At 37.5% G+C, this 13,232-nt stretch overlaps 1 protein-coding gene across 1 annotated transcript in view; it reads right to left on the bottom strand.

Moving 5' to 3' along the window:
* Positions 1 to 13,232, bottom strand: part of PTPRR (protein tyrosine phosphatase receptor type R) — a 187,105-nt gene that overhangs the window by 66,967 nt on the left and 106,906 nt on the right. Inside the window, exons 7-8 of the mRNA XM_036761708.1 lie at positions 4,480 to 4,559; positions 3,931 to 4,068 (exon numbers count right to left, since the gene is read on the bottom strand). Coding sequence (XP_036617603.1) covers positions 3,931 to 4,068; positions 4,480 to 4,559 — 218 coding nt within the window. The remainder of the gene's footprint in view (positions 1 to 3,930; positions 4,069 to 4,479; positions 4,560 to 13,232) is intronic.

The raw sequence follows: 13,232 nt of genomic DNA, 5'->3' as shown, positions 1-13,232 counted from the left end.
GATATCTAGATGTATCAGTCTATCTACCTGTCTATCTATCTATAGTATATCACTAGAGTTTCATCTCTGGAACTCTATAATACATCGACTGGCACATATGTACATCCATCCATACATATATAATACATAATACATGCATAATACGTTCATAGATACACACAGACATATACACAGACCCCATATGTATGCACAAATATCTCCATAATATATACATTATATACACATAAGCACACATATACATATATTTACATAGGAGGCATATTTATTCTGTAGGCATCTCAAACACAATACGTCTCTGCCTCCTAAGCATCACCCTACTTTCAATTTCCTCCTTTTTCTGAAGGTACCACCATCCTCCCAGGCACCAAGACATGTAACTTTGGAATCATCCTTCACTATTCCCTCTCCTTCATTACCCTCCTTATCTACTTAGCAACCAAGTCCTATGGATTTTATGTCCACAACATTTCTCAGCCATCTTTCTAATTGAATCCTTCATCGCCTTTTCCCCTAACTCCTCCTAATTCTTCCTCTTGCCCTCAGTCTCCCTTCTTCCCAAGGCACAAGTCTGACCACGTCACTCTGGTTCTCAAAACTCTTGATTGCCTCAGTGGCTCCCCATTGCCTAAAGGATAGAATATAACCCACTTTGTTATTTAAAGCCTTAAAGCTTGACTTCTGCATATTTTTCAACTTTATTTCATGTACTCCACATCCAACCCAACTGTACAATTGGCTGTTCCACGAACATGACAGACGTTCTTGCCTCTAACAATCCACCTCCCACTTCAGAAATATATTCCTTCCTCATCTTACTTCTAAGAAGAAATGTACCTATTAGCATTCTCGTCTTCCTTCAAGGTTTAGTTGAGGAGCTATTGAAACTTATGATACGGTGCTCTGTTCTGGCCACCTTCCTCTGGACACACCAGTCTGCCAGTGAAATTCCTAAAATGTGGCGTCTGGAACTAAATACAGCATTTCAAATGTGGTCTGACAGCCAGATTACATCAGGACTTTTACCTCTTTCAACTTTCAATGTAGTCCAAGATTATATTAGGATTGTTGATTGTAATATCACAATATTAATTCATATTGGGCTTATATCGTACCAAACCTCCAAGTCTTTTTTGTTCTTAATATGGACTGCTCACTAACTATTTCCCTTCCACCCTGTAGTTCTATAGGTTTTTATTAATTTAATCCAAACTTGGGACTTTAAATTTATTCCTAGCAAATTTCATTTTAGTATATTTGGCTTTTTGGATCCTGGTCAAGTCACCCATCATATTAACTAAGTATATCTCCTTAAGTTCATATCAAACACAAAACTCTGAGATGACAGACCATGCATATTTTTATCCAAGTCTTTCTAGTGGATTTTCATTTTGTCTTTGAATCTCTAACACCTGCTATTTCTCCATATTTGTCCTTAAGGACATCATGACAAACTTTGTCTTCTTGAATTCAGATTATTGCAAGGGTCATGCTTTGGAGACTATTAAATGCTGTAGAGATGTAAGTTATATTATTTCTCACATTTACTAGGTAATTAGAATATAGTGTAACTAAGTCTTAACATTTATAAAAAAGGATATAGATGAAAGCTCTATGGTCTTACAGTCTTGTCAACAGTGTGAATTTGAAATAGTCATATAAATTGCAGCATATTTGGTACGACTAATATTCAACTCATTTAAATCCATCCTTTATTAGTTTAGTATAAATCACCGTATAAAATGCCATTAGAGATGCAGAGATAAATAAAACATGGTCCATGGAAGAGGGAAGAGGTCATGGGATCAAAGACACAGAGGAAGAGAGAAGTCTTAGAATGATGGGATACTTGTTCCTTCGAGCCAGGAGAAAAAGAAGAGTTAGTGGGTGAAGACACAGAGACATTTGGGGATAGGGAGGACAGGAGGTGAAGGAATTTATTTTTTAGTGGCTTTGAGAGTGTCAAGAAAAAAAGGCAATGAAATCATCTGTTGGGATTGTAAGTAGGGAGTTGAGTTGAATAAAAGGACTATTGAGAAGCCAAGAAAGCTCGGCTAAACTTAGGCAGCATGAAATTTATAGTGGATGAAATCAGCCCACTTTTATGACTCACTCTAACAAAGCTCAGAAGTCCCAATGTAGAGAAATTGATTAGTGGGGGGGGGGGCGGGTATAGAGGCTTGAAGATTGCTCCAGTGAGCAATTAAGGGAGAGAGGTATCCTAGGATGCTAACTAGCAAATAGACGACTCAGCTGAGCCTAGGATCTAGGTTACTGAAGCCAGAGATGGGCTTGAGCCATAGGCAAGAGTCAAAAGCCCAGAGAGAACAGTAAGGACAAAAAGTAAGTCCTGGGTGTGTAAGGAATGAGAGAGTGGAAGGACAGGAGGCGCGAGCAGAAAGTAGAATTTTAGACTTCAGGGTATTTGAGGTGGCACATTTTCCAATAATGAGGAGGAGTGAGGCATTCTTGTACATGGTTGAAATGGGGTAGAGATAGAAGTTTCTCTAGTTTGGGCAGTTGAGAAATAATAAGGTTAGTGTTAGAAGGGTGATGAATTTATATGTTGATATAAATGAATGATGTATGGAAGGCTAACACTTCAAGAAATTTCACAATTTTATTTTTCTGAGAGCAGATAGAGTACTGACTGTAGAGTCACGAAGATCTAAGTTCAAATCCTGCCTCAGACATTTATTAGCTGTGTTACCATGGGCAAAGCACTTAACTTTTGTGCCTCAATTTCTTCATGTGTAAAATGAGACAGCTAGGTGCCATAGTGGATAGAACTCAGAGCCTGGAGTCAGGAAGACTCATCTTCCTGAGTTTAAATCTGGCCTCAGACACTTATTAAGCTGTGTGACCCTGGCCAAGTCACCTCACCCCATTTGTTTCACTGCCTCAGTTTCCTCATTTGTAAAATAAGCTGGAGAAGGAAATGGCAAACCACTCTAGGATCTTTGCCAAGAAAACCCCAAATTGGATCAGGAAGAGTCAGGCACAACTGAAAAATGACTGAACAACAAAATGGGCGTTGAATTTGATGAGGTTAAAGATCCCTTCCCAGCTCTAAATCTGTGATATGATGATGATGATGATGATAACATTTACATCATGCTTTTAAGGTTCGTGGTGCACCTTACAAACATTTTCTCATCACAACAACTCTAGCAGGTAGATACTATAATTGTCCTCATTTTATAGGTGAGGAAACCCAAGGCTGAAAGAGGTTAAGTGACTTGCTCAGGGTCTCACAGCTAGGAACCCATATATTGAGGCAGAACTTGCACAAAGGGTATCCTGATTTCAAGTCCAACACTCTATCTACTGTACCTTCTAGTTGTCTATGACCCTATTCTCCACTACAGATTTCCTTAAACTGGATAGGAGACTTGGATACCTTTTTTTCACCTATTTTTGAACTATGTATAAGATCTTGAAGCAAGTAACTAATTATCTGTAGGTCTTGATTTTCTCATCTCTAAAATAGGTATGATAAATGGTATAGTGAGTAGAGTATTGGCTGGATATGAGGGTTGGGAAGACCAAGATTCAAATCCTACTCCAGACATGAGCCATGTGAACCTGGGCAAAACTCAAGGTCTCAGTTTCTTCACTTAAGGTGGTTGGACTGGATGGATTTGAAGATATTTTTGACATCTAAATCTATGATCCTTTGATGATGTCAGTATGACAAAGGTACTTCTTGGATATACTAAATATTTGACCTCTTTGGAAGAAAGATACCATGCTAATTCAGAGAAGAATATTAGTAGTAGACTATCTGAAAGTAATAAAACATGGCCTAATGCTTAAATACTTGGAAGTTTCCATCTTTAAAATCCTGTCAAGAGCATGCCGTGTTTATTAATGGAGGATCTTTCCTTCAGTATGGGTTCACACATAATGTTGGCAAGAACATAAAAATCATACCTCATTTTTTTCTTTTAGCTTTGTGATCATAACAATGACGGGACTGTCCTCTTGCCAGACCATATGCCAGAAATCATTCACGGTGTTAATCATGGGCCCCTGTGTGGCGATGAAAGCTTTCTCCTCACCACTGTAACCCTGGTTTAAATGCAGAGACAAAAATATTGGCTTTAAATTCATGCCTTGCTCAAGAAATTTAGGTGAAAGATCTACAGAACGAAATAGCTGTGTGAGTCCAAAAGCAACACAGACTAGGAGAATGTCACTGAATATCACTTCAGATTCTACATGGTGGTTTTTCTAGCAAGCCAAGCATACCATTATGGTACCCACTCAGCAACCCATGAGAACAAGAGGCTGCTAAGGCCCAGGTAGAGAAGACACAATAAATGCACCACTAAAAAGGCTAACAGTTAAGAAAAAGGCACAAAATAGTTAATAATGAAATCAAATAAATCTTAGGCTACTTCAATGGGAGAGTGGTAGCAGGATGGGCAAGGAATGAAACTATTATAATCATCTAGAAGAAATACGTGTTTATTTACTCACCCTAATGTAGTTAGCATTAATGTAGGTACTCAAAGAATCAGTTGGATTTTTTGGCTTCAAACACACTCTGCTGAGAGGATCTAATAATTAGAAGAAAAAAGAAAATTAAGTGGATTATCCTGGAAAAGTTTCCTCATGAACTCAAATATCAGGGGGTAGAATGCCAGATAGCACAGAATCATGAAATCTTAAGAGATGGAAGGAATTGTGAGGACTTTCAGGCATACTTTTCACCTCACCCAGGAATCCTCATGCCCTTAAAATATCTCTGACAAATATCTAGCCATCTTCTACTTGAATGCCTTAGGCAATGGAGAACTCACTACCCTGGAAAGAAGCCCATTATGCTATTAGGCAGAATTATTAGAACATTTTCCCTTATGTTGAACTCAAATCTCCCATTAGTGAAGTGACTCCAAATGTATTTAATCCCTCTTTCACATGACCACCCTTGAGATATTTGAAAGTAGCTATCAGATAATTTAGTGCTTCTGGCATGTTCCATTTTATTGCTAGCTATTGATATGGAAAAACCATACAGGATTTTAATAGTCATTTTGTTAATACCCACTGACTACATACAGGCACCTCCTGACTTCAATTAATCTAAGTCATTTCAATTCAACTCCAACATTTATGCAAGTCATTTCCTGGACTGTCTCTGCTTGGGAAGCCACCTGGATTTCATGCTCCATTTTCTTAGGGTGCAATCGGGCAGTTGAATCTCCTCTCCTTTTCATTCCTTCTATGGTATCCATCAATTATCCAAACATGGTTTATGCCATTTACAGTACAAGTCTTTCATAATTCCACATCTAGGGCTAACTCAAAAGTGCTAAAGGATGCTGAAGTAGACGGTACTTGGGGAAGAAAGGAGATACCAATGAATTATAGCCCAGCCACCTTCGTCTACTTTTCCCCACACACAATACCCCATATCTTTTCCTCCTGCCATTCCAATAACTGTCCTTGATGTCTAGAAGACTCTTTACCTTCTCTTAGACTCAGTGACTTCCTCCAAGACTCAGTTAAAGTGCCATATTCTGCAGGAGGCGTTATACAGTCTAGTATCCTCCATTTGAATATCTAAAGGGAATGGGGAATTCACTACCTCAGAAGGAAGGTTTGGGGGCCAATTCCTTTCCCTCTAAAGGAGAGATTCTTAACCTAGAGTCCATGGACTTGTTTTTTTTAACAGTCAATAACTGTATTTTAATATAATTGGAGTTTTTGTAATCCTATGTAATTCATTTTTGACATTTAAAATATTCTTCTGAGAAGGGGTCCATAGCCTACCCTAGACTGCCAAAGGGGTCAATGATACGAAAAGGTTATGTATCCCAGCTCCAACATTACCTTGTATCCACTTTGTAGGTATCATGTCTATGCACATATATATAGATCATGTAATATCATAAAGAATATAATATTTATATAAAAATTGTATTAATGTCATTAATTATATGTAGCATTACATTATCATATCATATAATACATGTATTATATGATATTGACCCCTTGGTTAGATTATAAATTTCTTGGGGGCAGGGACTTTTTTTGTTTTTCTTTGTATCCTCAGTGCATAGTACAATGCCTGGCAAATGCTTGTTGATTAAATAGATGGTGGGGTTTTGCAGTGGCCAAATTTCTGCTCTTTGAAGCAGTCCAACATTTTGCATCATTCAGAATGTAATAAATTTTGGGTACAATATGTTATATGATGTCAAAGTAATTAATTAGCCTAGGAATATATTTGGCCAGAATACTCAAAATGAATTATTAAATTAGCACACTCTGATGCCAAACCAGAAGATGGTGTGGACACTATATAATATTCTATTAATATGAAGAGCTTTGCCCCACGGCTTTGGGATGAAGCTACGTAAAACAATCATCTGGGATGAAGTGACGATATCAATATATTTTGCTTCAGAAGGGCTAAAACCTATTTGCATCTGTACGCTAGGAGATGAGACATTTTTTTACTAACTTTGAATAAAAAGAGCATCTCTTAGTCATATCAGAGGACAGTCATAGGAAACCATGGGATAGCGATCTGTGCCAAAAATCAGGAAGGATATTTCCTGGCTTCACTAACTTCTGTATATTCTTTGACTGAAAATACTTCCCATACAATTCCTTACATCCCATAAAAATAAGCCACTCAGAGAATCATAGAAGTAGAAGGGGGATTAGTGGTCTACTGTTAATAAGTGTGAGGAAAGACAAGTTTTCAGAATAGCCTAGGTGAATTCTTAAATTGGCACACATCTGATGTCAAATCAGAAGATGGTGTAGAGATAATCATTATCTTGTCCAGGGGTTTGTGATCTTTTTTTTTTCCTGATCATGGATCCCACCCCCCACCTCCACCCTTTGTCAGTGTGGTGAAGTCAATGGACCTCCTTCTCCAAATCATGTTTTCAAGCAGATAAAATAAAATACACAGATTACAAAGGTAACATTTTGAAATAAACATGTATTTTTCCATCCAAAGTATTTAAATTAATATCAAGGGGTCTGTGAATTTGGATGGGGAAAATTATATCTTGATTTCAATATAATTTGGAAGATGCATGGATGCCAGTGTAAGAAATACTGATTCAATCCAATTTTCTCAATTTACAGAAGAGGAAAACAAGGTCTAGAGGGATGAGGCTACTTGCCCTATGGATAATCATTTGCCAAATGATGGAGCTCAGAGTAGAATTAAGCAAGTCATAACTCTATTATCTCTTTCCTGGGCATTACTTTTGCCAACCTGATAAATGTGAATCCTCTCAGGACTGGGGATAAGCCAGTAGGCAATGCTATTAATTCTGCCATGAATAGCGGAATCTAGGTGTCCCTATACTGCTTAATAAAATATTGTCATACTGCTCTGGCTAGCTGTATGAAGGCAAACAGATATTCCAGCCTGAAACTACAAATGCCCATTGGAAAGAAATGTCTTTCTTACTCATATACACCAGACTATTTACTGACAAAACATTGGCTTGCTTGCTGTTGCATATGATTCAGCTAAAATCTAAAGAGCAATGTATTTGACATTCTAAGGTCATTTTTTCAGGCAAAGGAAATCAAATAACAAAACCTTCAAGTCACAAATTATTAGATAAAGTAAATAAGTGATTTCTGTCTTCTTCTACTAATTTCCTCTTCAGATGCATTATTACAGGGTAGAGATCATCTGAGATTCTTGAGGTTGAACCCTGTGGCTCCAACAGGCTGCCAGTTCCTACCAAAGGAGAAAGTAGAATGGGAGCTACTTGAGGTTAGGGAATGCTTTGGTGTCCCTAGTACCTCAGTACAGTATCTTATACATAGTGCGCACTTACTAAATGTTTGTTGGATGGAGCTGGGTCTTTGCATAAGCAGTCTCATCTCTGAAACGTACTTCTTCCTCACTTCCACCTGGCAGAAGTCCTTACTTCCTTCAAAGTATAACTCAAAGACTACCTCCTAAAACATTGTATGCAGTAACAGCAACATTGTGTGATGACCAACTTTGATAGACTTAGCTCTTCTCAGCAATAAAATGATTCAAGAAAATTCCAAAAGATTCATGATGGAAACCATCCACATCCAGAGAAAGAGCTCTGGAGTCTGAATGCAGACTGAGGCATACTATTTTCTTTTTTGTTGTTGTTTTTTTCTTTTTCATGGTTTTGCCCTTTGGTTCTAATTCTTTACAACATGACTAACGTGGAAATATGTTTAACATTATTGTACAAATATAGCCCATTTCAGTGAATGTCAGAAACAAAAAATTAAAGAACAATTAAAAATAAATAAGACTGCCTCCTAGATGAAGGTTTTCCTAATCACCTGTTATTATCTTTCCTTCTTGAACCTACTTTGCATTACTGTGTGTGTGTGTGTGTGTGTGTGTGTGTGTGTGTGTGTGTGTAGGATCTCTAGATTTATGACTTCACTGCAGTAGGAAACTCCAAGTGTGGAAGCTCCTTTTCTAAATGAAGATCTTCAGCTATTTTGTAATTAATAGTCTTTGAGTAAAATTTGAATAATGAGAGGATAAGTGAGGTATCGAGGGTCACACTAGTTAGTTGTCCATGTGTCAAGAGGAAGGACTTGCATCCAGGTCTTCCTGGATTCTCCACAATGCCATACTGCCTCAACTTTATATGTACTGTATAATTAATAACTTGTTTGCATGTAGTATGTATAATAAGCTCCTTGAGGACTGTTTTATTGTTGTCTGTGTATCTCCAAGTACAGGCTATGAATGGCTTGTACATAGTAGGTGCTTATTAAAGGTATATAATTAAATTGAATCGAGAAAGTTTCAAGTCTGGTCGTGGAGATGGATTGTGGATCTCTTGTCTGTGGATGAGCCTAGCTAAGTTCAGTGCTGTTCACCCTTAGCTTAGCTATGAGGTGAAATCTGGGGCCATAGCAACTTATGAAGACTCTCTAGTCTGCTAAATTATAGAGGGTCTCAGATGTGGGTTAATTGAGGGAGTAATGACATGGATGAATCACAAACCACTGAAGTATTTAAATATTTGTGGGAAGAACTATACATAATATTAAGTGAAAGATGTCCTTTACACAGAATTTAGAATATAACTCAGGACGCCCTCTCAGCACAGTAATTACAAGCAAGAATGACCTGGAGAGTCTGAGTTAGAGAAATGAAAATTCTGTTCTTGCCCTCCTAGACTTATCCAGTAAGGAAAATTTGCTTTTCTTAGCAATATGAGGACAGGAAACCTCTCATTCCTTTTCAGTACACACTGATTATTAGAAGTTTCCACAAACACCCTAAACCACTCAGCCTTGAAAAAAACCGCCCACTTCCTTTAGTTTTTACAATGCCTATGATGAACCTGATGTAGTGTGACCTCTACCCTATTAAACAGCTTAGACAGGCTCCCTGTTTAGCAGCTAAGTTAAGTTTATATATGGAAATTAATAATTTACAGCATTTCCCAAGATATACTCGTTCTCAAATACTTTTCTTTTAATCAAGAACATAACAGGATGCTGGTAAAAAAGAAACCATATATTTTCTGCCAAACTATATTTAATTTAAAGTCTATTAGTTAGGGCTAATAAAACAGCTGGGCTTAAGTCAAGGATTTTTAGTTATTTTTGTATCCCAGACTCCTTTGGCCATCTGGTAAAGCCTATGGACCCTTTCTCAGAAAAATGGCTTTTAAATGAATAAGAATACAAAGCAAACCAACTATACTGGAATGCAGTGCTTTTATATATATATATATATATGTGTGTGTGTGTGTGTGTGTGTGTGTGTGTATGTATATACACATGTATGTGTGTATGTGTATATAATATATAAATATATTTAATTACAGACTTTAGGTTAAAAAACTCCTGATTTAAATAAATGAGTGACTGGGTTATACAATCATCACCACTATTAGCATATTTTATAAGTTTTAAATACTATCTAGGAGCACTATAGTGCACAGAATGCTTACTTTAGACATCAGGAAGATCTGGAACCCAATCCTATACCCAATACTTTCTAACTGTATGACCTTAGGCAAGCCATCTAATCTCTGTATACCAAGGGCAACTAGAAGGCATTGTGGATAGAGGGTCAGGCCTGGAATCAGGAAGATCTGAGTTCAAAACCAGTCTCAACTGTAGGATCCTGGGCAAGTCTCTTAACCACTGTTTGCCACAGCTTCCTCATTTACAAAATGGGAATCATAAGAGCACCCACCTCCCAGTATTGTTGTGAAGGTTCAGTGAGACAATCATTGCAAAGCACTTGGCACAGTGCCTGGCACATAGCAAGTAGGCACTGTATAAATGTTAGTTTTTATTAGTAGTAGTATTATGTCTCATATCCCAAAGATGCAAATTATCGCTCACTGGTAAATCATAATAGCTGTGTTGATAAACAGAGCTCTTCAACAGATCATTCCACACAATGAACATAAATCATAGCTCCTTTGCCATATTATCATATGTGATAATCATGGTACAATATGATTACCATAACAAGTCTATCATCCAATAATATTTCAATTTATTTGTAAGGTACTGCCCTAGGGGTGTGCTGGAGCCAGTTGTAAAATTTTCAGAGTGAGCATCTACACTCCAGAAATCAGCAAGTGCTACAAACTAGGGCTGGATTTATTGTTTTTTTAATTGTTTAGACTTAAGAAAGTGATGGATAAAATTGGTAATAATGCAGATCAAATTTAAAAGTGTGCCACAAGTACTTTTTTTTTCCTGGAGATCTCATTGTTAAATATTGACCAGCATGCCCTTACACTGCCCCTTTCAACAACCAAACTATTCACATATGAAAGGGACCCCTGAATACACTGTTTGGAATAAACACCTACTGGTTATGTAACAGGTACCTATGACACCCTTGAATGGATATGAGTATATGCTACAGCTCAAGTTCCCTTAAAATAAAAGGAGTGGCTGCAATGGAACATATGGCAAAGACCATAAAGGATATAGAACATGAGGAGTGTCTACAACCCTCTCACTGAAATGCATGGATACTCTCCATGAAGCATGGTACAAAGAAAGATTTTGTTAGATGGCATTAAATCCAATCAGATGTTATGTGGCCATAATACCACTTGAGATCATCCTCCCTTCATCCTCAAAGAAATTAGTCCCATGCCTTTAAAGGAAAAGAGAGAAGTAATTACTCATATGGATTGAAGGAGTTTGTTTTAAATGCAATAAAAGAGTATTAAACAATGAGTAGCAATGACATGGAGAAAGGCATAAAAGGCATCTTTATCAAAACTGCAGATGATAAAAAGCTGGGAGGGGATAGTGAACTCATTGCATGCTAGAGTCCATATGCAAAAAAGATCAAAAGAGCTTGACAGATTAGAAAAATGGGCAGAATCCAAGGTCGTGCTGGTGAATGTTTAACAACTGGCTCACTAAAAAATTGTACACAAGACCCACTTTAAAATTTAATCTGTATTAACATTTTACCCTTCACTTTATTAAGTCTAGACCATCAACAAAACAATGAATCAAATTCTGTCTTATAGAGTTTGCCAATTTCTGAGGTGTTGATGCTTGCATTGAAAATTTAACAATTTTTTTTTCTCATGAGCCAGTATAAGCTGGCTCTAGCACACCATTGGCTGAATCTAGTAAGATGAAATTTAATAGGTATAACCTATGGTCTTACCCTTGGTTTCCAGAAATTAGTCTTGGGAGTACAAAGTGGGGCATAGTTAGACAGCAGTTTGTCTGAAAAATATTTTGGACAATTTAATGGACTCAATATTAGTCAAAAAGATGATGTAGACTGTTAAAAAAGCTAATTCAATCTTGGTATTAAATTAAGAGAGATATTGCTTGCAGAGATAAGGCAGTGACAATCCCTCTATACTCTGCTCTGATTAGACTACATCTGGAGTATCGTTTTAAGTTGTGTGTATCACATTTTAGAAATGACATTGATAAGTAGAAGGCCTCCAAAGGACAACCAGAATGGTAAGAGTCTAAAGTCCATTCGTTATGAGGATTGGATGAAGGAACTGGAGATATTTTGCTCAGGGGAAATATGATGACTCTCTTCAAGAACTTGAAAGGCATTTAAAGGTGAAGCTGGTGGGGCAAATGTTGTGTAGAAAGTATCAACCCACTATTTCCAGGTAGTACAGGAGAAAATGTGACTCCCTATACCCACTATCCCTAGGTAGTACAGGGGAGAATGTGACCCCACTATCCCCAGGAGAATAGGGGAGAATTGACCACTATGTGTTGGGGATACATGTTCATATTTCAGTTCTGGCTATATCTTCTCAGTAAATATGCCTTTGTAAAAGCTAACTGATATTAATTGGTTAAACGGAACCAGAGCATTAAACACTGGTGGCTAAAAGGCAAGAGGAACACACTAGAAGAGGGGTTGAAGCCAAAAGCATTAGAAAAAGATGCCCCCAAACTCCTTTAAGGTTATACTAGAAGTCTGAGGGGGAGATGTATCCTGCCTCAAAGTAGGTCCTAAATTTTGCTACTTAAAGAAAATTCTTTCTAACGATTACAGCTACTCCAAGTGAAACAGGGTATTTTGGGAGGTAGTAGATTTCCCTTCTCTAGGTTTTCAAGGAAGGGCTGAATATTTATTGGATATTGTAATGGGACCAATATCTATCAATGATTCCCCCTTCCCTCAATGGACTAGGGCAGATGTGTGCTGGTAAATGTTTAGCAACTAGCTCTCTGGGGGGAAAACATACACAGGACACACTTATAAATTTAATCTTCATTTTTAACATTTTCTCCCTCACTTTCTTAAGTTTAGACAATCAGTAAAACAGTAAATCAAGCTCTGATTTATAGCAGTTTGCCAATTTCCAAGAAATAAATGCTCACATTGAAAATTTAACAGATGGCTCCACCGCAACCTTGGGATTAGACCCTTGAGGTAGCAAAATCTGGAGCTTGATTGGCCTGGATGTGAAACAAGGCTTAAGCTGTGCCTCCCTTGATGCAACTCGCTCAAGGACTCACCTGGCTTATGAGTCACCTAAGGATATAAAAGCTCCCATCCTCTTGGGTTGGTGCCTTTCATATTTGAATACCAGAAGACAGTTGCCACACTGTGCCCCCTGCCTATTTCCATATGGAGAAGAGGAAAGTTATATAAAAAAATCTATAGAAGGCAAGTGCTGCTATATATCCTTATTGTATATACTTGCCACCTTGGGGCTAAGTAAACCTCCTTTTGTTAACCGTTCTATGACTTAGCAGTGCTTCATTTCACCTAA

Source organism: Trichosurus vulpecula, chromosome 5 (genome assembly GCF_011100635.1).
Source record: "Trichosurus vulpecula isolate mTriVul1 chromosome 5, mTriVul1.pri, whole genome shotgun sequence".
Taxonomy (NCBI): domain Eukaryota; kingdom Metazoa; phylum Chordata; class Mammalia; order Diprotodontia; family Phalangeridae; genus Trichosurus; species Trichosurus vulpecula.
This window is presented reverse-complemented; position numbering and strand designations above follow the sequence as displayed.